We start from the raw sequence: 24964 nt of genomic DNA on the forward strand, positions 1-24964 counted from the left end.
GTTGTGTTTTGTTTTTTTTCCAGTCTAGCATTGATTATCAATCTGTCACTTTTAAAGACATGTACTCGTTACAGACGCCATTTGATGTTATTCCCCAATATTTTTCATTGTTCAACCAAGGAAAATACAAGTGAACTAAGGGGCCTTTATCTAGCAACTCATAGTGACAACCCTTAGGTCACTAGTATTTTCTGGATGAATGAAGAAAAATATTGGAGAATAACATAATTATACCAGTGGTAGTAATATCAAAGAAAAATTGGGGGGGGGGGGGGTAATGGCAATTTTGAACGTTTTGACTTATTTCGAATACAGCAGAACCAGTGACACAGACATTCATTGTGACATAGAACGACCCAAGTATATATTATATTCCATATTTTTTGTTGAACTTGGCTTGTGCATGGTACAAAGCAAAATGTCAAGATATGTAAGAGTTTAGAGTAAATAGCTTAGATGTTAAAACTAGTAGTTCAATGCAAATGTACTGTACTGTTCATGGTGGACTGCGTTGCTGTGTATGACAAAATTGGTAGCATCGCAATGGAAAATATTTTCTGAATGATAACAAATGATGCATCATGCAAGTAGTTACTATATCAATGGAATGTTATACTGACAGTTTCTACGTAAAGCAATTTGAAAACAGTTAAAGGAACACGATAAATGCTTTAATTCTAAGCTAATAAATATTGCAAGATTTTGTATGGTACATATAGGATTCTGAATGTTACAATGAATGGAATATTACTTGCAAATGCTCAAATAATTTTACAGGTTTGACAAGCACTACCTTTGTTACCCCAGCTCTGGGTACAGGTTCTATGCATTAACAGGCAGCCATATTTGATAAAATGGAAATTAAAATATGGATTGGTAAAAAATTACGTCCAAATATGATACAATTAGAATCAAATCATGTGCTCCAGAGATATTTTTGAATTCTATCTCATTCAATCTTACATATAACTTGTTATTCAACATTCTTGCAAACTAGAGCTGTTATTTCTTCCGCGACACCACAAAATAACTGTGTGTCTTGGACGGTGCCGTAGAAGAAGATGTTGTTTATGATGATGGTTATTCAATAGTTGTATATAACCAGTATATGTGTATTTTAATTTGATCAAAAACAATGTAGCATATGGGTATATTAGAATCAAATATGAAAGGTGGTTGCATACCTTTGAATTGTTATACCATTTTATAGTTAACACTGCTGGAGCAGAGAACATTGGATTACAAAAGCCTGTTAAAAGTTATTGTGGCACAAACTGAGTTTTCAAGCTATTTGAGTCGAGTGAAATACTTGCATAAAACAGTAATTACATGAGAACTATACTTAGTATAATGTTAGTGTTGAGGAATACCTTTGATGGCACTGAAAATAGTTTTCTGGTGTTCTTAGCACACTTAGTAGCATGTTAGCAGATTCCTCAACATTTTAGTATACACATATCATGAATTATGTCACCAAATCGTTGTTATATTCCTAAATATCAAGTTTGAGTTCCGACAATAGCAAGTGATGGTTGGATATGCATCAGTTATTAGAATACAATAGATATCAATCAATCAGGAAATTTATAGAGCACCTGTATTCAATACGAAGTAGAGTTCAGAGGCACTGTATAGTTAAATATTGAAAACTTTCGCAAACAAGTATGTTTTAAGGTTCTTCCTGAAGGCATTGACTGTGGGTGTCTGTCGAACCTCCAGTGGCAATTTGTTCCAAAGACGCAGTGCAGCACACGAGAAAGCACGGCCACCAAAGGAATGATGTCTGTACTTGAGTTCAAACAATAAGTATTTGTCCGATGACCAAAGTGTGCGGATATTACGGATATCGTTTAAAAAAAAAAAAACTACACCTCAAAAAGTCTACTTGTGTCCCATTGACACGTAAAGACATAGCAAACTGGAAAAGTCATGATGTACAGGGCATTCTATTCTACCATGTCTGTGACTGGGTTACAGTATACAAGGTCACTCTATTCATATATATCTCCTGTCAAAGGAATAAATAAACTGAAAGTTTATAAGTAAAAAGGAACACTTTTATTGTCCTATGATAAAATAAATACAACAGTATCAGAAATAAGAAAACGACATTGAAATTTGGTGACGGTTGCACAAAATCTTGCACATAACTTGAAATTCAAATCTTCAAAAATATTCTTTGTACGTCAAAATCTAAAATAAATGACCACATGTTGAAGGAGAACGCCAGTCCAGGAAATAGAGACATTTTCATAAAACATGGGTTCTGGCAAATCATTTCTTATCATTATTTCAGTGTTCAACCATTGAATAATGTGCTTCTGCTATCTCCCATGATGCAATAGCCCAGAGCAAAGATACCCTATAAATACACAAGATCAACTTAATGTTTCTGTGAAATTGCAAGTAATTGTAGGTGATGTAAAACTGTGAAATGACTATCCAGAACCTATTGTTTATGAAAATGTCTCTTTTTCCTGGAGTTAGTTCCCCCTTTTTAAAAGCAACATTCAATCATTAGACTAGGTAAGATTTTGGCTTACAAAGATTGACACAAACTAAAGCTATGTTTGTGACATGTTGGTATAAGTTACTGAAAGCTGAAGTACTTGTTTACTAGTCATTGATGGTACCATATACACACAATTGATGTCTGTGTGTAAACAATCATGAAAGAGGTATGGACCACTTACTTGTATTGTGTACAGTGTCTTCATGTCAGTGTGTAAACAATCATGGAAGCAGTACGGACCGTTGTGTATACAGTCTTGATGTCTGTGTGTAAACAATCATGAAAGAGGTATGGACCATCTACTTGTATTGTGTACACTGTCTTGATGTCTGTGTGTAAACAATCATGAAAGCGGTATGGATGGACCATTTACTTATTTTGCCAACTCAGAATACACCAAAACTTTACAAGAAACGCTTCAATTATTCTAATTGGTAGAATGACTTGTTTACGATGGTAGTAACAAACAATCTGGATCTTTCACTCGTTTGCCAACAAACTGTAAATTTGTGTGATGCTGGTTTGATCACCCAAGTAATCATACATGCTTCAACACATTGACTATGTGAACACAAAGTTTGAAAACACTATTTGTGCAGTTGCAGCACCTGGTCTTTAAATCAAAGTCTGGGCATTTGTAGATCATGATTGTAGTTAATTTTTATCACATGTGTTCTCTGTCTGTCTGTCTGTCTGTCTGTCTGTCTGTCTGTCTGTTTGTCTGTCTGTCTGTCTGTCTGTCTGTCTCTGCATTTTGGTACCTTACAATATACTGCTAATAAAAATAGAGGCACCATTCCTATACAAACATGCATAGTACCTCAGTCATTGATTTCACTTTGAAATATTGTAAAGAAGCCCTGGTCTACAAAGAGAATAGGGTATTTGTGATGTCATCACCAGGTTTTCCCATAAACCCTTGCAGGAAGTCCCCTGAATGGCAGAACACACGTGTCACAAAGTAGGGCTTCATTACAGGATTTCAAAGTCAAATACGTTACCAAAATGCTATGTTGTCACACAAAATCATATGGAGGTTGATAACAGTAATCAATACAAGTGTACTAAAGGCAGAAGTAAGTCTGAATGGACTTTACCTTTACCGTAATCCATAGTGGTGTTCACACCCTAAAGCAATGATCTATGATGACTGACTACTAACACTACATAGAAACTCATTTCCTTAGTTAGCACTTGCATTGTGTCTGACTTCTTTTTCTTACTTCTTGCTTCTTGCTTTGAAATGGAAGGCACTTGAGAGGGGTGAATAAAAACATATTTGATCTGGAGAAAAATGTTGTTCTTACATGACACAACCTGGGATGGCCTTGCCTTGGCCTTGGCAATGTGTTGATACAATAATATCATACACACAACAACCAAACAAACTGTCTGACACATTACCATTCACTTCATCATACTTGTTGACATGACAACATCTGATTTCACAATTCACTTTGTAATGCTTGTTGGCATGACAACGGCTGATGTCACTCTTCACTTTGTGGTGCTTGATGGCATGACAACGGCTGATTTCAGTGACTTGCCTTTCAACTGTTGTCTCAAAAGTTCTCTCTGCTTCAAGTCCTCATTTTCCTGTTTCATTTTATAGCTTTTTAAAATTTTCCTCCTCAGATCATCTTCCTGCCTTTTAAGCCGTTCTACTTTTTTCTTTTCTTTAAGTTGCTTTCTTTTTTCTTGTGCCAGGATCCTCCTACGTTCAGCTTCTAGCTGTCTTTTCTTCTCCTCCTCTACTTCCTGTAGCCTCCTTTCAACTTCTTGTTGCTGTTTTATCACCTAGAAAGAGGCAAGTATTGTTTTAACCTTTGTTCAATAATGTTAAGGGGTTCAGTTAGCATTGGAAATGAACAGGATTAAAATAAGACCCCTTAACTTGTACCTGATTTGCAACCACAGACAGACAGACACTTTTTATTTGCCTCCAATCCCATGACAATGATATGATATGATATGATATGATATGTGTTTTATTGTCATATATATACTGATACATATATAATGAAATGTGCATTGATTTTGCGTGTAATGAAAAATTTACAAAAACAATATTCTGTAGAGGACTCCTAACACGAAATTGATGCGTCAATAGAGAACTTAAATTGATTCATTAAGAGTGCGGACTGCAGTTGGGTAAAAGCTAAACAATGTGCGATTAGAACCTGATTTGATCGAACGGTACCGCTCGCCTGAGCGCATAAGTTGGAATAAATTACGTGCTGGATGGAAATCGTCTTTTACAATTGACTGAGCTCTTTTCTTTACTTGAGCGTTGTACAACTCATTAAGAAAAGGAAGTTGACATCCAATGATGCTACTGGCAGTGTTAACGATTCGATTGAGACGTTTCCGGTCATCAACTGTGGCATTGCCCCACCAAACGATGATTGACAGTGTCAGGACACTCTCAATCACCGCTCGGTAGAACTTAATCAACAGTCCCTGGCTGACACGGAAACTTCTCAATCGTCTTAAGAAGAACAGTCTTTTCTGTGCTTTCTTCACAATATGATCAGTATTGATTTCCCATTTCAGATCGGCTGAGAGGTAAACACCGAGAAACTTAAAATACTGCACTATTTCAACCTCTGAGTTGTTGATGACTAGAGGAACGATATCAGATGGATTCCTTCGAAAGTCCACAATAATCTCTTTGGTCTTTTTGACATTCAGTTCAAGATTGTTTTCAGAGCACCATGTTATGATAGAGTTCACTTCATTACGATATGATGTTTCATCGTTTTTTATTAATCCGCCCACGGTGGTGTCATCAGCAAATTTGATGATAAAATTATTATCAGACACAGTAACGCAATCATGGGTAAATAATGAGTATAACATTGGCGACAAATTACAACCTTGAGGTGTACCAGTATTAAGAACTAGAGATTTCGAATAATTATTTCCAATTTTAACAACTTGTGATCGATCTAATAAAAAATGTAACACCCATTTACATATACTAGCAGTAAGTCCTAGCGATATTAGTTTGTCATATAATCTAAAGGGTGAAATTGTATTGAAAGCTGAGCTGTAATCGATGAATAAAAGTCTGGAATAGTTAGGTATTTTCTGGTCAAGGAAGCTCGTTACATTGAATAATGCTAATGAAATTGCATCCTCAACTGATCTGTTCTTTCTATAAGCAAATTGGTATGGATCAAGAGACGGTGGGAGTTTAGATCTAATGTACTGACTTACTAGAGTCTCTAAACATTTCATAACTATCGATGTTAACGCAACTGGACGGTAGTCGTTCAAACATGTAACCGGTGAACGCTTTGGCACAGGAATGATGATCGCTTGACAATAATGATTATATCATAACTGAGTTCATACTTTTCATAAAATCACTCATATTTTCTGGCTTTTCACAAATTTTTATGATTAACTAAGTTACTATGAAATCACTTTCCGAGTTTTTATGATATATTTCACTTTAAAGACATCTATTTGATTTGTTACAACAACGGGTATACTTATTAATTGATGCAAAGATCCATCATTTTATACCTGTTTATTTTATAAATTTTTTTTACATCCCAGATTTTCCTGGGGTGGTGTCAAATTCAAGGACTTTAAAATGATTTTAGAAGTCCAAAATTTAGGAAATCCAGTACAAAATAAAAGTAAGACAATTCACCTTTGCTCTCTCTAGAAGTTCTGTCAGTAATCGCATGGATTCTAATTTTCTCTGAGCCAAAAGTATTTTCCTTTCTTCAAGGGCTATCTTTCGATGTAATTCACGTTCAGCTGCAAGTCTTTTCTTTTCTTGTTTTCTGAGTCTTCTTGCTTCCTCTCTGGCTTTCCGTCTTTCTTCTCTCCTTTGCAACTTTTCTAGTCGTTTCCTTTCCCTTTCTTTCTCCTCATCTTCAATTTTCTTTCTGTAACAAAATGACAACAACCACATAATCCTTACAATTCATATGTTTTGTAAACTATCAAGGGTTGGTAGAAGTTATAACGAAAGTTGAATATCACATAGCTAATATACATTAACGCCATCCCATCCATTCTTACTGTGTGAAGACTTTTACAGGAATCACCTAGTGTAAAACCTTAGTGGATTCCAACCTATGGACCCTTCAAAAATGATGTCTGCATAACAAGGAATTTATGTTTCATGTATATTTCTTATGAAGCTATCACTACATGTAATTTCAGTTCAGAACACTGCTTTGTATAAACTTGAATAAATGTAGCATTTCCCTTTCTTTTCACACTTAAAGTACACTCTACATAGTTTACACAATTTTGCATTTTGCATGATTAACGAAAACTGAAATAACATAGAATAGAAATTGATACCAGATGCCATTAAATGTCTATTTTAGTTAGAGATAAAGTTGAACTTTTGGAATTGAGTTTGATGTGAATATGTACAAATGTAGCTTTCATCCAAACCACTCGGACATCATCAACATAAAAATAATTAAGCCATCTGTTCAATTAGTGATCGCCTAGTGGAGTCACCTGACAGTAGAGTTTTGAAACTGGTGGAAGGTTGTAGCCACAGTCACGGTTAAGTGACAGACGATGTTCTCAACTTTCAATGGATTCACATATTTCCTAAATATCATTAGGGATGATTGCACAATGGTCACACAAGCTCAATAAACAAACTTTGTTAATTTACGGGGAGGGGGGGGGGGGGTCTTGTGACAGTGTGATTGCTGAACTTCATTTTCACACGACTAAATTTCGCAAACATTGTTTGTCTTAAATGAACAAAGTTCATTTATTGAGCTTGTGTGACACTGTGCAATTGTCCCTTACACTGATAACATCTGAATGTTTGTTTGAGCAAAAACTTACATAGTTGCTTCAAACTAGATTGTACAAAGATAACTTTATCTCCATCAACTGACTACATGGAGTTGCCAAATCATACCTTTCTTCATCTTTAATTCTTTCCTCTTCCTCTCTTTCTTTACGGATCCTCTCCTCTTTCTGTTTTTCAAGTTCCATCAATTTCTCTCTCTCAATAGTTCTCTTCTTGATGTTTTTATCACTGAGATGTTTTGTCTTATCAAAATCCACCTGATGACAGAATATTCATTAAACTTTTACTAAAATTTCTCAAATGTAAATATGATGTTGAGCCAGCATGATTTAATATATTGAAAGACAGACAACCATGAAATGCTATTTAAAAAAAACACTTTATGGTAGTGTTTCAAGAAAGCTTTTCTGGCTTACCATCCTAAGTAGGTGAATGTGAGAAAATGACAGAACCCCATGATACATGATTTAAAGTCAAAGAGTGGTGTGCTCGTGGTATTTGCATGAGTGCTTGCACTGTTCTCTGTGGCCATACTTTCACAACGCAAAGCAAGGGATAGTGCTGCAGAAAACAGAGCACAGGCATGAGTGCAAACACCATAGAGTACCCATACTGGCACCATAGACCCTCCACCAACGGTTGCTGGAGGGTTTATGCAGGCAATTAGGCATCATAGGGTTCTATTATAATATTATGTATGCTAATCCAAAACAGCAAATTACCATGAACATCACACCCTAAAATCACATGATTCCTAATACAGAAAATGACTGCACCCTCATTTGCATACACGTATGCAATACTGTAGTGCAAATACCACTAGTATGCACCTGCACTGGTGCAAGTAATAACTGGTACTAATTATGTTGTCCTTCTTGTTCACTTTCTCCTCATGGTAAAATGATACCACTTGTGCCAAAAATAAAAATATAATTTTCAAACCAAGAAACAGTATGTCTTATGCATCTAGATAGAATATTACTAACCTTTATGGTGGTAGTGTATGCCTTGCCATCATCTGCTTGATACAACAGTTTCATACCCTTGAAAGAAGTCATAGCCTTAACGAAACCAATATACTCTGTAAACTGTACATATGCATCAAAGTTAAGATGTCCACCAAAAGTGAAAGTTTGAAAATTACTGGCACCACCGATATAGTTTTCCCTTCGATATGGATCCAACATCGGAATGTCTACTTGGCGTACATCTCCATACTGTTCAAACACTTTCTTCACAATAAACTCACTGGGTTTTTCCGGGTCTTTCTTGGTTGCAAACCATCTACAAGGAAGGTTTTCCAAGTGAATTGTGTCTGGTCTCTCTCCTGGTTTATTTTCATTCATGTTCTTTGCATCACGGAAGAAACTATCCCAGAGATGTCTGGTAGGGAAGGCTGTCTTTGCTTCAGCTGCACGAACCCGAAGAATTTCAGAGAATCCACTTAGCTTGATGTTTTTGCCATCGAGGCGTGCAATCAAAGTTTTTATTAAGGACTTGGCTTCCACCTCACCTTCAAAGCGAATAAACTCTAGTGAACTTTTTGAAACTTTGAGTACTGAGAACTGGTCGGGTTTGATCATTTGTTTGATCTTCTCCATCACCTCCCAATTACTAATAGATTTACCTGGAATCTTCAGTTGCGGTAAAGTCACAGAAATATTTAATTTGGCTACAGGTTTCAGGAACAGTCCTTGTTCTGCTAGCAGTTCTTCTGCTTCTGAAGTGTCCGAACACAACTGAGTTGCGACAGACATATTGGAGGTCTGTCAGTGAATGGAACAACTTCAAGAGCTGAATCAGGTACCTTAACGTTTACCTTACGTTCTGTGGCTGATCACGTTGTAAACAACACTGAACACACATGATGCAGAGCCCGATCGTGAATCATTGCAACATCCAATTGTTATGGGGGTTCTTGAAGACGTACAAAGAATCTAATAAAGACAAGCCTCTTAGTTTGAGTTGAACTTTTAAGACGTACAATATCTATCCGAATAAAGCCACCATTTCATAAAAAATTACATCAAAACAGACACTCTCTTCACTTCTCGTACAACGACAGCGACATGTTGACTCTAGCATTCTGGGAAAATTGTGCAGAAAGTTTCTTTTTTTTTACCAATGTGCATATTTGTACTAGAAAATTAGATGTCATACACACCAAAGGAAAGTTCCAACAGAAAATTAAAATATGTAAGTGTAGACATTCATCTAAAATAAAGAATTATGCGGTGCAATGTCTGAAATTTGAGTATGGCCATACTATAATAATCCTCGAACGAGTGTGAGGTCAACCTTGAGGTCAAAGACTATCATGGAGGCCGTTGGAGAATATACAAGGCGCTGTCAACAGCAGGTAAAATTCAAATATGTATTTCTTTATTGATATTAAATGAATGACATGTGGAGGATTTACAGTGGAGATATTTGTACATTTCTTATAAGAAAGGAGAAGGCGGGCGTCGTTTATAAAACGTATCTTTCACGAACCAGACGGCTTCATGCTTACACGTGGTAAAGTGTGTGAATGTGCATGCCATTGCCGGTGGACACAGAACAGACTGAACATCGAGAAAATTTAACAAATGCTGGGCTCCATCCTTTTAATGCTTTGAAAAGGGAGAGGGGGAGAACAGGAATTTATTTTTAGTGAAATTTTATAATTTTGGATACACTGCATGATGCAAGAAGAGGCTAGCTAGCTGTGACTTCATGAAATCATCAGCCACTCAGTGCGCCCTCAGTTTCTGAGCTGAGTATAAAAAAACTGATGACTGATGTGAAACTGAAAGCGACTTCACGTCTTGAAATTCCATGGAATCTGATGTGTATTACTTGGTAGACTATAAATTGTATGCCAACAATCAGTCAATAGACTTTTGTTGTTGTTTTTAAGTTAATTACACATATGGAAGATATTTTGGCACTTGTTTGGAGTACTTTGAGAAAATATTCTAGTTCAGCAGTAGCCAAAAAATGTTGAACCAAAAGTCTATCAAAAATCTATCTCTGTGGTGTTTTACTTTTTCACATTTTCTAACAAATTTTTTTTGCATACATATTTTTCATATACAAATATGTATTTATAGAACAGGTAATACTCGTCTTCATTGTCAGAAAGTGAAAGACCCTCTTTGTTTTATGTGCATGTGTTCAAGTGTCTCTAGTGATAATCTATGCTTCTGTATATGTGAGCATGTATGCGTGTGTATGTTCATGTACTCTGTTACTGCAGCTGTCAGTGTATGTGTGTTTTGGTCCACATTGTGTATTAAACCACACTTGAAATACTGGAATGGGTACGTGAGAGATAGAATGTACTGAAACTGATTTGTCAGTTTATTAAGAGGACTGTGAACCCAAACACCCACTACTACTGTGCAGTGTGTAAAGTACTGGTACTAATGATCAGCATACAATGGTGACCTTTGACCTCTGCAACCTTTCAGAATCTGAGCCCTAGTTTCTCTTTCAGTGATGTATTGTTTATAAGTTGTAATTCCTCGAACTCTACCATGTGATACTAGTATTTATAGGACATTACTCATACCAAGGACCAATAGCAATCACGGCAGCAAAGTATTGCCTGCGCAACTCTTGATGTTGCATCATTTTATTTCCACTCGTGGTCAGAGTGGAGTTGACATCAATATAATTCAGCTCCATATAGCTAAGGAAGGCAGATCTTTCTTGTTGTGTTCGTGTAACATACATCAAACTCACAATGGCAGAAATTTTTGAGGTATGTTTGGTTTTCCTATCCTTATGAATAATATTTTTTACACACAGGAATTTGAGATCAAGTCACTGACTGAAGATATCGAGTGTCTGAAGAATGGTGAACTTCCACCCGATATCAGTCTTGAAGCTGTCTCTCCCAATTTAGCCAAGCTACGATCAGAAAATGAAAAACTGAAATACCGGCTTAATATCTTACAGAGGGTGAGAACAAATCTGTCTTGTAGGGCTTAGAAGCAAGAAGGAAATAGAAAATGAAAACAGTTACATGTAATTGTGTCATTTGTACAGTTAGACAAAATTTTAGTCAAAGGGTGCTGATAATGAATTTTTTTATCAGTTGTACAGAAAACTTGGTAAATGATTCATGTTATAAAACATGATCATAACATTTCTAAAAAAAAATATTTTCTAGGTTTTACAATGTACATTATGACAATGAAACCACAGTTGAATAATTGTGTCTGATTGCATACTAAGCATTTTTATGTTGATAAGCAGGCTCACTTAAAGTCCAAAGAAACTTCCTTTGATTAGTAACTTTTCTCTCTCAACTTCTCTTTCACCTTCACGAGACTGTGGTATGTAACCTTTGACCTGAAAGCCCTGTAAATCATGCTAAAATAAATGCTCCAAGTTTGTGAGAACTGAAGAATTTCCATTAAAAGTGTTTGATAGTTTGATGTAATTTGCACCATGAATGGGTGTTTTTAAATGTCCACAATATTTTCTGTTCTGTTATAAATTAGAGTGTAGCCGAGCAAGAAGCCAGGCAAGAAGAAAGGATGCCTAGTTTGGTAAAGATTCTGAATGAAATCTTTGAGACAGCCATCAAGAAAGCTGTACCAGAAATGGAAAATCCACCAATAACAATCACACAGAGTACAGGGGAGAGGTTTGGTGATTATCAATGCAATAGTGCTATGAATATTTCACAGGTAAGAAAAGGTCATGTCACAATATTTGGGGCATTTTTTTTCAAAAATTATTATAAGAACAAAGGAAACACAGAAATTTATGAAAATAATGAAAAAGGATTTCAACAAAATCGTAGAACAAATATAAAAAAAAGGAAAATGATTGATTTCAACAAAACTGTGGTTTTGTAGTTGTCACCCACGTCACCTACAGCCTCACCAGGTCAGCAAAGGTGGTGGAATTGTGTTACTAATTATTTCAACTATTGCATCATTCTTTGTTCTATGTTTATCTTCATAGTTAGGATCAGTGTAGAATAGTATCCAATAACCATTGTTCAGAAGTAAATCTTTAAAATCTAGATGTTAGCAGTAACTTACTAGTATATAATTTGTTTGAGAATGAAACAGGTGTAAATTTGAAGTGAAAAGCAAATTAAACAATAAGAAAGGAAGTACAAGTACAGGTGTTTGTTTGACCACTTGATACCGACAGAGGTTGGCAACACAATAATGTATATGGATTTTTATAGTGGGCAGGTCATTTAGTCGTGTCAGGTGGTGGTGGTGGTGTCAGACAACAATTATCAGAATTACAATGCACTGATTCATTACATATTATCAACCTATTATATACCCAGTATCGATTCCAATGCAATTCAATGGAGAGCACACATGTTGAATCTGGGCAATGATTTTCTGTATCAATAATTTACCAGCACGCTTTGCCCAAATATGGCAAGTGGTGCGCTCACCATTATCCATTCATTCAGTGATTTGACTTTGTTCACTATTTTCACAATTTTGCAAATAAAATTTCACTGCCAATTTATGTGATTATCTGATTGAAATGATGTTTCCCTGCCACTACATAGGGTATATGATAAAACCTTTACTGGCTGGATATGGGTTTTACGGACCTTGGTAGTACAGCTTACAGGCCCTTCTGCCATACACCCTCAGTCCACAAAACTCATATCAGGGCCGTAAAGATTACTAGGTCTCAGAAAAGTTTCAATTTCTTAGTATTCACTCATAATAACTTGCATGCTATTTTGTGCATTATCTCTGAAGAGATCTGGTCTGCAGATAACCCAAATGTCATGAAGACAATGTTGTACACTACTACCTGTATTTATTGTGAAATGTTTTATCAGTAATGGTATCACCAAGCCCATATAGAGTAGTAGAATCGACCAGTGATTTATTTTAAAATGTCACATGTTATATAATGTTTAATATGCAAATTAGCAAAAACTCTGCCAATCATACGAGAACAATGTTGACCTGAATTATACATTTTACATTTTTTTTTACCAAGGAATGAATTCAATGAATTCTTGTAGTAAAATCATTATCATGTAAACTGTTCACTTTTCTTGAATGTTAACAGTTCTTGAAGTCCAAGGACATTAAGAAGAATCCCAGGGAAGTTGCAGATGCCATTGTCAAGTCACTACCAGAATCAGCAGTGATTGAAAAGGTAGATAGAAAATATATAATAGACTAAAAAAAATATCAAAAACATCAAACAATGAGGTTTTGACTAGGGATGGTTTTTTTACATAGCTTTTACACAGTAATCTACTTTCACTTTCAATATATGATATGTAGTTATTTCTTTGTAGAAAGTCTATATAGATCAATGACTAAGGGAAAAATTCCCACCCACATTCTACATATATCAATGACTAAGGGAAAATTCCTACCCATGTTGTGATATTGGTACAGAGTGTCTGCAATTCAGAAAGCAAGATTCATACTTAGGTATTGACTCATATTAGCTTTGTTAAAGTTTTACTGAGAAATGTAGGGGACTTTCCATCAACCCACCCACAATGTTAATATATGCAAAGTGTCAGAGTATCTGTAATTGACAGATATACATACAGAGTTAACTTGGCAACCTTCCTACTTACAGTGTTGATTCTGATTATATGATATATGGCTTAGTCACTGCATATGCCTTAGTCACAGTCATGCCAAAGAACTTTCACTTTTACTGAATTAGGTGTGGAAATACTGTATAGAATTCAGACTAGTTTTAATTTGAATGTCTGTGTAGTAAAAAGAATACATGTAGTATGAAATGGAAGAAATATGTATGTTAAAACTTTGATTTAATAATTTCCTTTATCTCATGAACGGATGAATCTGATATATTTAGGATGTAAGATTCCTAAGAATAATGTCTACTTGCTAGTAGGTACAAAATATGAATATTTGATTTCAATTATACAAAGGTATATACCCTGTAACAGTGTCTGCCTTTCTCCAAAACAGAGAAATGGACAATTTGATAAAACTTGCATAGTTTCATGTATGTTGTACCTTTAGTTTGGAAACGAACCCCCTAATTTGCATAGGAAAGTGATTTGGCTGGCTGGTTGCCCTTTGGGCTTCAACAAAAAGTTTGCTGTTTCCTGGCTGCTTACAACATTGAGAGTTATACCTGGTTTTAACTCTGCATAAACTTTTATCACATTTTTAGACTGAAATAGCAGGACCTGGCTTCATCAATATCTATCTGAAGAAGTCATTTGTTGGAAAGACTTTGAATGACCTGTTAGTGAAGGGTGTACGACCTCCACCGGTTGGGAAAAAACTACGATATGTTGTTGATCTTTCTTCTCCTAATATCGCCAAGGAGATGCATGTTGGTCATCTGAGGTCAACCATCATTGGAGACAGTATTTGTCGTCTCTTGGAATACCTAGGTAAGAATCGATGGCCGAAATACTTCAAATGTTGTAGAACTATATCTCTTTAATATTAACTGGACCACAGTCAAATGATACTGGAAGGTTACTTGAATACTGCCCTCTTAATATCAGTGTTGTATCCTCTAATGAAGGATAATATTTTTCATTGTGGGTCCAAATTATAGAAATTCTGTTTTCTTCTGAGTCACCCCAGAATAAATTATAGGGGAATCATACATTCAATTTTGGTAGGTTACAAGAAGTTGCTGAGCGTCAGTGATATGTCAAATTGGTATACATTAGAGGACATAGTCCTCACAATGTTCTGTTCTTGTTTTCTGCAGGTCATGATGTACTGCGTCTGAATCATGTTGGAGATTGGGGCACTCAGTTTGGTATGTTGATTGCCAATTTAACCGATAAATTCCCCAACTACCTTGAAGTGTCGCCACCCATTGGTGATTTACAAGCCTTCTACAAGGTAATCTGATATTTTGTTATGATAAATATACTGTTCTCACTGCTGTACAAACTTCTGTCAGATTTGTTTGGAATTCATTTGCAATGAAAATAGTTGACCATCTTGATACTTAAAATTGTGTTTTTTTAAATTAAGTTTCATTTCTATTACATGTTGTGTTCTTTACTTTTTACATTCATAGAACAGAAAAATCTGAAAAAGATTAGGAATCTGAGAAAGATTTTTGTAACATTTTTTCAGTACCCAAACATAATTTCTTCCATAAAACTGAAGACAAATATAAGTTAGTAGATGAACATGTTGTGCAGACTGTATTGTTATAGTAAAAAAAGACCTGGTTTCCTTTCTGGAATACGATTTTAAAACAAAGTGACAACAATGAGGCAAAGGTATGAAGATGTACACGGAAATAGAAGTAAATTGTTGCCATTTTACATTTTTGCAAGCAAAAAAATGTTTAGGGTTGGGGGACTTACTCAGGGTTGGTTGGGTTATTGGAAACACACTATTTATTTTATTTGGCGTATGAAAATTTTGAACATAGTTCTGGATTCATTGTTAATTTTGGCAAATGGGGAAGCCAATTTGTTCATTCATTCTATATGCTGTACTCTACAGGATTCTAAAGTACGATTTGATCAAGATGAAGATTTTAAACGTCGTGCCTATCAATATGTAGTCAAACTACAAGGTGGAGAACCTAATGTAAGGAAGGCTTGGAACCTTATCTGTGAAGAATCTCGTAAAGGTATGTGTAGGGATGCTAGTGTGCTTCATACATTTGACCTTTGACCCTGTAGATGTGATTTCAGATAGATTACCTGGTATATAAAAGTAATATTAACCTCAAAATTCGCCTGAAAACCATCTACAACTTTCGACTGCATAGCAGGTACAAACGGAACTCGTTATAGACAGGAAAAGTAAGCAAATGAATGGGATTAATAACCCTTGGCACAACATGCTAAAAGCACAGAGACATTGAGATTTGATAGGAACAGTTTTATAGCCTCTTGAAATAGCAGTTAGATTTAGAATGAATGTCAAGTGTTCGCCGTGACCATGCATTGTCAAATTTTATTTCAATCACCAATACTGTGAGGATTGTTTTGGTCCAACTTAAAAATTATTACAGGGAAGGACATAAATTGAGGTGTTTATGATAACCAATTGAGATTCAAATCTTACATTTTGTTGCAGAATTTCAGAAGATCTATGATGCACTTGATATCAAGCTTATAGAGAGAGGTGAATCATTCTACAATGACATGATGCCTGGTATTGTCAAACAGCTAGAAGATGGAAGTAAGTATCAGTTGTGATACATCAGGTATCATGACATGGCATTTATGCACCAGAGGTATTGTCATCCTCGGCTTTTGATTGGCGACCTTCTGCACGCAGATCCAAGTCTTACTACAAGACTAAATCAAGAGTAGAAACAGCCCAAGTTCAAAGTCACTAAAGTTCTTTCTTGAATGTATCATGTACCAAAATATATTGCCAACTTTCCCTGTTACGTAAACAATAAGTATGCTTGAATAAAAGGATAAAAAAAAATGAGCTGCATATTTGCATCAAGCATGCATTATAACTGGGTTACTGTGACCTCTGATCGATCAACCAGTATTGAAAGGGGAATGCCATTCCAGGAAATAGAGACATTTTCATAAACTATGGGTTCTGGAGAGTCATTTCATAATTTCTATCATGACATTTTTTCTGCTGAAGTGTATATCATTTTGTACTCATGAATATTCATTGAATATTTTTTTTCTGCCGACTCCCTTGATGCAATAAGTCTATAGCAAAGATACCCTATAAAAGAACAAGATCAACTTGATCAACTTTAAATCATAAGTAATTTTAAGTGATGTGAAATCATGAAATGACTCTCCAGAACCCATATTTCATGAAAATGTCTCTATTTCCTGGAGTGGAGCTTCCCTATAAAGTGTTTTAAAATGTTGTTTTAGTGATACAATACAATACAATACGTCAATCTTCTGTTCCTAATAGATCATATTAAATTGGATGAAGGCAGGAAGGTGATGTTTGTTCCCGGCACTGACGTCCCAATGACAGTTGTCAAGTCAGACGGAGGCTTCACCTATGACACCTCAGATTTAGCAGCTATCAATCATCGACTCAAAGAAGAAAAAGCTGATGGTATTCTGTATGTTGTTGACGCTGGACAGGTGAGTTGTGAAACAGTTCCTTGAACTGGTAAATCACCCTGACTAGTTTAGATCAAGGGATGGAGAACAGTGTGCCCTCTAATGATAGCCAAATTTTGTTGTTGTGAGTCAAAGTGATAAAAACTGGTATTTATTGTGAGTCACCACATAGTAATAGAGAGGGGTAAACCAAATTTTGGTCCGTCCCTAGAAATTGTGTGCAATAGTGGCATGTCAAATTGGCTTAGAGGGTACACTGATGGAGAATGATGCATGTAAGAGAAGGCAGGTGATATGGTCATGGAGTTACAAGGCTACTACCCACTTCTGAGCCTTACTTGTATACCAGAATACCAGGCTGTAGTTGAGTAAAAGTCACTCAGTGTTTAAATTTTTGTAAGAGATGATGGCAGCTTCACCATACTTTAGTTTTAGAAAATGTTTCTTTCATACACAGTGACATCATGTCAGTGTCACTCAGTGGTTGCTATGGTAACTGATCTGACAGTATTTACACCCATTGTCGTTTCAGGCTCTCCATTTTAAACAGATATTTGCTGCTGCAGAGAAGGCTGGCTGGTATGACCCATCAGCTGTACGTGTTGAACATATTGGTTTTGGAGTAGTGCTTGGTGAAGACAAGTGAGTAGACCGTCTTATTTACTCTGAATATTTACTTCATATAGTTTAATATTTGTATATACGAATCCCAAAATATATGTATATATATGTTAAAGTTGATTTTATATGTCCATACATACATCAGGTTTTACAACTGCCGACATCAGACCGTGGACGAATGGAACCTGTTACAAACAGGGAAAGTAAACATATGAATTGGATTAATAACACTTGGCACAGCTTGTTGGAAATACAGAGACTTGTATTACATTCCATCATTTGATAAGCACAGGTTTATGGTCACTTTACATAATAGTTCATTTTCACAAACAGATTTTCAGTTCCCCTGGCATTTCCTGTACACATACAGAGGCCATAAAACTGTCTGTATCAAGCCACCTGTGTAATACAAGTCTCTGCCGTTCCAACATGCTGTGCCAAGTGTTGTTAATCCAATTCAGTTGTTTACTTTCCCTGTTTGTAACAGGTTTCGTTTGTCCATGGTCTGATGTCTTAAGTTGTAGATTGATGTCTTATCACAAGCCTATCTAGTAGACTATTTTTGTCAAAGTATGAATATTATACTAAATCAGAGAGGAAGCCTTCTAAGGAACAACATAGCACCCTCTATGTTACAGCTTAGAGAGGGAAACCTGGTAAATCTTGCATAGCACACTTTATCATACACCATGGGCACGTTCGGTAGACAAAACGCCCGCGGACGTTTCAAAACGTTTAGTTCCCGAACGACCAATTGTCATAGTTTTTCGCGGGTGACCTGGGACGAAGGAAGGCGGAAGAGTGAGGTGACGCGCCAAAAGCCAAGATGGCGGCCATGAATTCTAAATTCATCAGCGAACTTGAGTTTTTGTGTAGGATTACTAAGTGTACACTAGTTTTGATTCAGCACTGCACAAAAGTTCATGGAATTGGTCATTTACAATTGGCAACGGTATTTAGAAATACGAATACCGGCATAATGGTACGATCGATTTGACGTACATTGAGCAATGCAAGATAAACTTGGGGTCAGGTCACAGGTCAAAGATCACTTCGTTAGCGTAAGAATAGTGTATGCATAAATAACAGGCCTTTTTTAGGCATTCTAGCATCCTGACAGTACTGCAAAGGAGTGATTTAACTATGTGCATCGTCTTTTCAGTGATGAGTGCTGAATGTACACAAAATGCGACAATCTTCTGTTTGAATGTGCCGCCATCTATTGTTTTTCACGCACAACATGCGATATACAATTTGGCGCAGGGCCAGGGCACCCTGGCCAAACGATGACAAAATGTTTTGACTACCGAACACGCCCCATGATTTTATTGGAACCAAAGCAAAATGGTTACCACTTCAGAAAATTTGAACTTTGACTTCATCACCACTCTTTTTTAGCCACCAATTTTTCTTATCCTAAAACGCAGGAAAAAATTCAAGACCCGTTCTGGTGCCACTATCAGGTTGGTTGATCTATTAGAAGAAGGATTGAAACGATCAGAACAAAAATTGAAAGACAAAGAACGAGATAAGGTAATAATTGCAATTTTATTGCCACTCTCAAGATTACCTAGTTTGCCAAGAAAATTTATGACAGAACAAATGCAGACATGGAGTTTCTTTTGTGTGAAACAAGATATTTCAGATATACAGTGAAACTTGTTATTGTACACGTATCAATGGAGAGACACAGTGACAAAACCCAACTTCTGTTGTACATACTATCACATTATCGTACATGACATGCTTTCTTAAATGAACTTAGTAATAAAACACGGGCCAATTTATATTTAATTGGACACCAAGACATGTTATAAATGATTTCATCTAAATTTATAGATGGTCATTTGTTGATTTTATGACCATTCACACCATTCTTTATACACAAAATATTGTGTAAACTGAGGAAGAGAAATAAACGACATTCGTGATTTGTTTTTAAAAAGTTTAAGTTTTTACGTATACAGCAATATGTAAGTTGCATTTTTATTAAACATATGAAAGATATGCAACATTATGATTTGTTTACGAAAACAAGAATGACTAACAGTCATAAAGTTTGTTTGTTTGTGACAACTAGTATAGTCAAAAGAATAGTAGAAATAACCTAGGTACAAGAGTGTTGCCAAACTTATCTATCATGATGTACCGAGTTACAAGATGACTAGGGTGAACTCCCAGGGCACACTCGCCAGGCTAAAGTCATATAGTTTTAAAGTAAAAATCAACCAATTTGTATTTCAGCATTTGACACCAGAAGAATTGAAGGCTGCTCAAGAATCTGTTGCATTTGGTTGTATCAAGTACAGTGACTTGAGTCATAACAGAGTGAATGACTATGTCTTCTCTTTCGACAAGGTAAAGTTGGACGACATTGAATTTCACCTAAGTATAAGTACACTCATTAGAATGACACCCATGGTGTTGATTTACTATCATAGATACACTAGGTTCATATGGCAGTGGAAAGTCTTGAAAGATGTTAAATTACTTAAAAACTCCAGAAATTCAAGAAACGAATTGTAGCCATAGAGATGAAATCACCTACTATGAGTGAAAATTTAAACCTTACTTTGCTAAGAGTTAAATGACAATCTGTTGGTATCACAACAAATACAACTCTGGTAATCCAGCCATCAGTTTACTAAGATAGGCCCAAACTAAATCAATTGTTCTTCAATGTGGTAGATTACACAAGTGGGAGATAGTGGTTCTGTTCCTCTGTTGTGCGATTCTAACCACCCTGTGATATTGTAAACATTGGAAGTCCTAAAACAGTACACTAAGTTCATAGAACTCTGCAACACCTCCCTTCTGAGACTTTAATTAAACCAACATCCAATCAATAGCTTATCACTGTTGTATCAACATGTTGTGACAATAGTTTTAGTTTGTCCTATCTTAGTAAGCAGGAGGCTCAACTACCAGAGTAACACCTCCTGTCGTCATCACATGGCATTTATTTTATATATACTAATGTCAAATTTCATATTTATTGATAGATGTTGGATGACAAAGGCAACACGGCAGCATATCTACTATATGCATACACCAGGATAAGGTGAGTGGATTTAATATCTACTACTATGGTCATTGGTTTATCAGAAGGTATTACATGTAACATATTGGAAGGAAGGAATGGAAGAGCTGTTACTCAGAACAGAACTGGATTATGAAGTATGAGATTTATTGATTCGTATGTTTCGTTCATTGTTGAAAATTTAACGTTATCTCGGAACAATAATAGGAAAAGTAAATCTGTATGCGTGTGTTTATGCATTTGTTTTTTTGTTTGTTTGAATATATATGTGGTGTGTGTGTGTGTGTGTGTGTGTGTGTGTAGAGTAAAGAGTCCTACCTGTGTATGTAAACATAAAATTGAATATGCCACTGTCAGTTTACTTCAAGTTTTCTATGAGAAAGCCTAACTGACTACCATAGAAAGCTTACTCCATGTTGGATTTTGTTGTTGGACAGGTCCATTGCTCGTCTTGCTAAGATTGACCGGGAAACCCTCAAGAAAGAAGCTGAGACAACACCAATAGCACTTGACCATCCCAAGGAATGGAAACTTGGCAAATGTTTACTACGTCTTCCAGAGATTGTGCTGCGTATTTTTGATGAACTGTACATGCACTCTTTGTGTGAATACCTCTTTGAAGTGGCCACAACATTTACAGAGTTCTATGACAACTGTTATTGTGTTGAGAAGGACCGACAAACAGGTAAGGATATAATACAAATTATGACAACTGTTATTGTCTTGAGAAGGACCGATAGACAGGTAAGGATATAATACAAGGTGGACAAATATGTACATGATGTGTAGGCAGTATGATCCTCTTTTGTTCATGATGTTCTTTTGTTCGGTAAAAGTTTATCAATAGTTCTTTCTAAACTTCAGCATAAATGTAGGGTAGATATATATTTTATTTTTATCAATTTAATAATCATCATTTAGGATGAATTTAGTACACTACTGTATCACTTGCATGTTTCAATAGTTAACAACCCAGATACCTTGGAAAGGATTTAAAACTTATACTTCATGGGTTTTTACGTAAAAATAAAATCTCTTACGTAAGTATCAAATATATTGAGTATTTCGGGAAAGAAGACAAGAGGACAAAAACTGGCTTCATAACTTTGTAGTTTCTGTCTAAACTTCAGCTGAATAAAAGCAGTTGAATTTTTACATTTTGTCGTTCAAAATCCTAAAATCTCTCAATTTTATAATTCATATTTCTCCCCTTCTAATATAGGAGAAGTAGTGAAGGTGAATATGGATCGTCTGTTGATGTGTGAGGCGACAGCTAATGTGATTGAAACAGGGTTCCAAATCCTTGGTATCAAACCTGTTGAAAAGATGTAAATAGAGTAAACTACAGACATAACGATTTGCCAGTACCTAGATAACATACATGAACCACCTTATCAAAGTTTTCCTCATGTCCAACAATATGTCACACAGATTGTAATCCTGATTGGTTGGAAACAAATGATGTCATGCAAATACACTATCATGATTGGTTCAAACACAGTGATGTCATACAGATACTGTAAATCTGATTGGTTCAATACCAATGATGCTCTACAGAAACAACAATAAACCTGATTGGGTTACTTGAAACCAATGAAAACTGTGATGTCATACAGATAGAACTGTAAAGCTTTTTGGTTGGAAAGCAATGATGATTATTTTCATTCATGATGGGTCTATCTCTTCCCAACGTGTAGTTACAAATAAATTAAATTTTTCAGATGCCAGTTTGCTAGACTGAGTTGTAATATTGCACTTGACACCTGTATCCATCCATTTTATGTTTCACTTTACCTAGCAATGCATTCCATTAATTAAATGCATCATACAGTGACCAGCATAAAAGTAGTAGACACAACTGTGATTTTCAAGATAAACTCAATTGATAAGACCCCTGTATACAAACAATTACAATCAATGCCAAGTGTGGTATCTTGAAAATCTCAGTTGTGTCTATTCCTTTCACGCTGGTCAGGTGAAGTTCACTGTAATTTGCATATTAAACTACACACACCTGTCCTGTGCATGACACATTAACTACCAAGTTTTAGTTCATTATCCCATACCATATACTCTGTGTTAGTGTATGCAAACCAGATGTGTGTCGTTATCCCCATACAAATCCATTTCATATATTCTAACTGGCCAATAAAATGCCAAATTACTATTATGTTTAGTTGTAAATTTACTCACTTACTTTACTGATGAATTCTAAATATAGGTAGCCATCTTTCAGAGCACATAACTAGTCTCTATCATGGTTTATGTATGAAAGAGGAAAACAGGTGTACTCCCAAAAAAGTGGAAAATATACCAAGCAGTATAACAGCTAGCCTGTACTAGATCCAACATACGTAACACATTATCAACTATCACTCAGAAGTCTGATAGGGTTGAACGACACTACATATCGTAAAGTTTATATAAAACAAAATCTTTTTATTGAGTGTACCTGTACTGATACTGGTATATCACTCAAGAGCCTGATGGAGCTGAACAACATGACGCATCTTACAGTTTATATAAAAACGAGATCTTTTATTTAGTGTATTGGTGTCAAGGGTGCAATCCAAGATGGCTGCCTTAAATCTTGTATTCACTTTTTCACAAACCATGTAATGATATCAATACAATATCTTAGAAATGTTGGTATACTAAGAAAAACTTACAGTATGCCACTGTATAATACTATAGTTTGAACTGAGCTTCCATACTATCAATTATTGTAATTCTCTTATCTTTAGCAAAGAAATAGATGTGAAAGTAACTATTTACATAGATTTTTCCATGTATCTCAGAATTTAATAACTGAAAATAAAATACAATACACAACCAAGATATGTTTTCGCTATGTTTTTTGTTGTAAATATTTGTAGAGTAAATTTGGAATTATTATATGTACAGATTCAATTCAAAAGTTGTAACTGTACTATCAAATATTGTATCTTCCTGCTTGTACTATTTGATGTGATTTTGACCTTTGAGTTTGAGGTCATATGTCAGCATTTGGCCATACTTCTTATTTCTCACCTTTCGTTTATGCCACTCCAGAAAATAGAGACATTTTCATGAAGAGTCATTTCATGATTTTACATCACCTACAATTACTTGCAATTTCAAAGAAACATCAATTTGATCATTTATAGGGTATCTTTGCCATGGGTTATTGCATCGTGGGAGTCTACGGACATAATGTATTCAATGGTTGCACACTGAATATTCATAAGTTCAAATTGCCTGTACCCATCAGTGTAAAAAAATCTCATGAATATTCAGTGTGCAACTTGAATACATTATTTCTGCTGACTCCCATAATGCAGTGTCCCACAGCAAAGAAGACACAAGATCAACTTGATGTTTCTCTGAAATCACAAGTAATTGTAAGTGAGTTGAAATCATGAAATTACTCCAGAACCCATAATTTATAAAAATTACTTCTTTTCCTGGAGTAGTGGAAACTTTCTGGTACTTGCATTTAAACTCATAATAAGTGCACTATATAAAGAGGATTATGGGAAATCCATTCAAATGCGAGAAGTTCAAACTAAAATAAAGAGCATCGACTTCGAGCTCCTGTGCTCATCTGCTTTTGTGTCAAAAAAGAGCAATGGGTGTCATATTTCATATATATTATATCATCGTTATCATCTATAAAGATGGAAATGTACATTGCATTGTCCTCACATCACTATGCATGCGTTACAGATGTTACCTTTCTTATTATATTCAGTAACAACAATACAAGGACGACTTTGGCATTGTTATAAACAATTCCATTACCGGGATGCAAACTACAGTGTACGGTAGTTCTCATGTTTAAGTCAACAGGGCAATATGCTTGCACCAGTGTTTCAATACAGATTCTACCTTGCTTATTCTATTCGGTACAAACAATGATATCTCAACAAAGACGACCCTGACATTGCTATAAATAATTTCATTACCAGGATGTAAACCACACCAGAGTTCTCG

The 24964-nt window shown here is 35.6% G+C and overlaps 2 protein-coding genes across 3 annotated transcripts; one reads left to right on the forward strand and one right to left on the reverse strand.

Moving 5' to 3' along the window:
- Positions 1-2132: 2132 nt before the first annotated feature.
- On the reverse strand, positions 2133-9354 carry LOC144438579 (A-kinase anchor protein 17A-like). The gene is made up of 4 exons (XM_078127664.1): positions 8300-9354; positions 7422-7570; positions 6174-6414; positions 2133-4309 (listed from the first exon to the last, which is right to left on the reverse strand). The coding sequence occupies exons 1-4, from the start codon at positions 9068-9070 to the stop codon at positions 4010-4012; spliced, it is 1461 nt and encodes a 486-aa protein (XP_077983790.1). The 5' UTR covers positions 9071-9354; the 3' UTR covers positions 2133-4009.
- Positions 9355-9628: 274 nt separating this feature from the next.
- On the forward strand, positions 9629-23807 carry LOC144439513 (arginine--tRNA ligase, cytoplasmic-like). Of its 2 annotated transcripts, XM_078128808.1 has the most exons (15): positions 9629-9672; positions 11106-11258; positions 11804-11992; positions 13365-13454; positions 14463-14688; positions 15018-15154; positions 15773-15902; positions 16355-16459; positions 17174-17352; positions 17864-17973; positions 19380-19485; positions 20197-20310; positions 20955-21013; positions 21430-21677; positions 22215-23807. In XM_078128808.1, exons 1-15 carry the CDS (start codon positions 9631-9633, stop codon positions 22322-22324), a joined length of 1998 nt encoding a protein of 665 aa, XP_077984934.1. In that variant the 5' UTR covers positions 9629-9630; the 3' UTR covers positions 22325-23807. The 2 variants fall into 2 exon arrangements, with proteins under 2 accessions (XP_077984934.1, XP_077984935.1); XM_078128809.1 differs by lacking the exons at positions 9629-9672; positions 11106-11258 and adding an exon at positions 10938-11058 and having other exon boundaries at positions 22215-23805.
- The last annotated feature ends 1157 nt before the right edge of the window (positions 23808-24964 follow it).

This window comes from Glandiceps talaboti, chromosome 8 (genome assembly GCF_964340395.1).
Source record: "Glandiceps talaboti chromosome 8, keGlaTala1.1, whole genome shotgun sequence".
Taxonomy (NCBI): domain Eukaryota; kingdom Metazoa; phylum Hemichordata; class Enteropneusta; family Spengelidae; genus Glandiceps; species Glandiceps talaboti.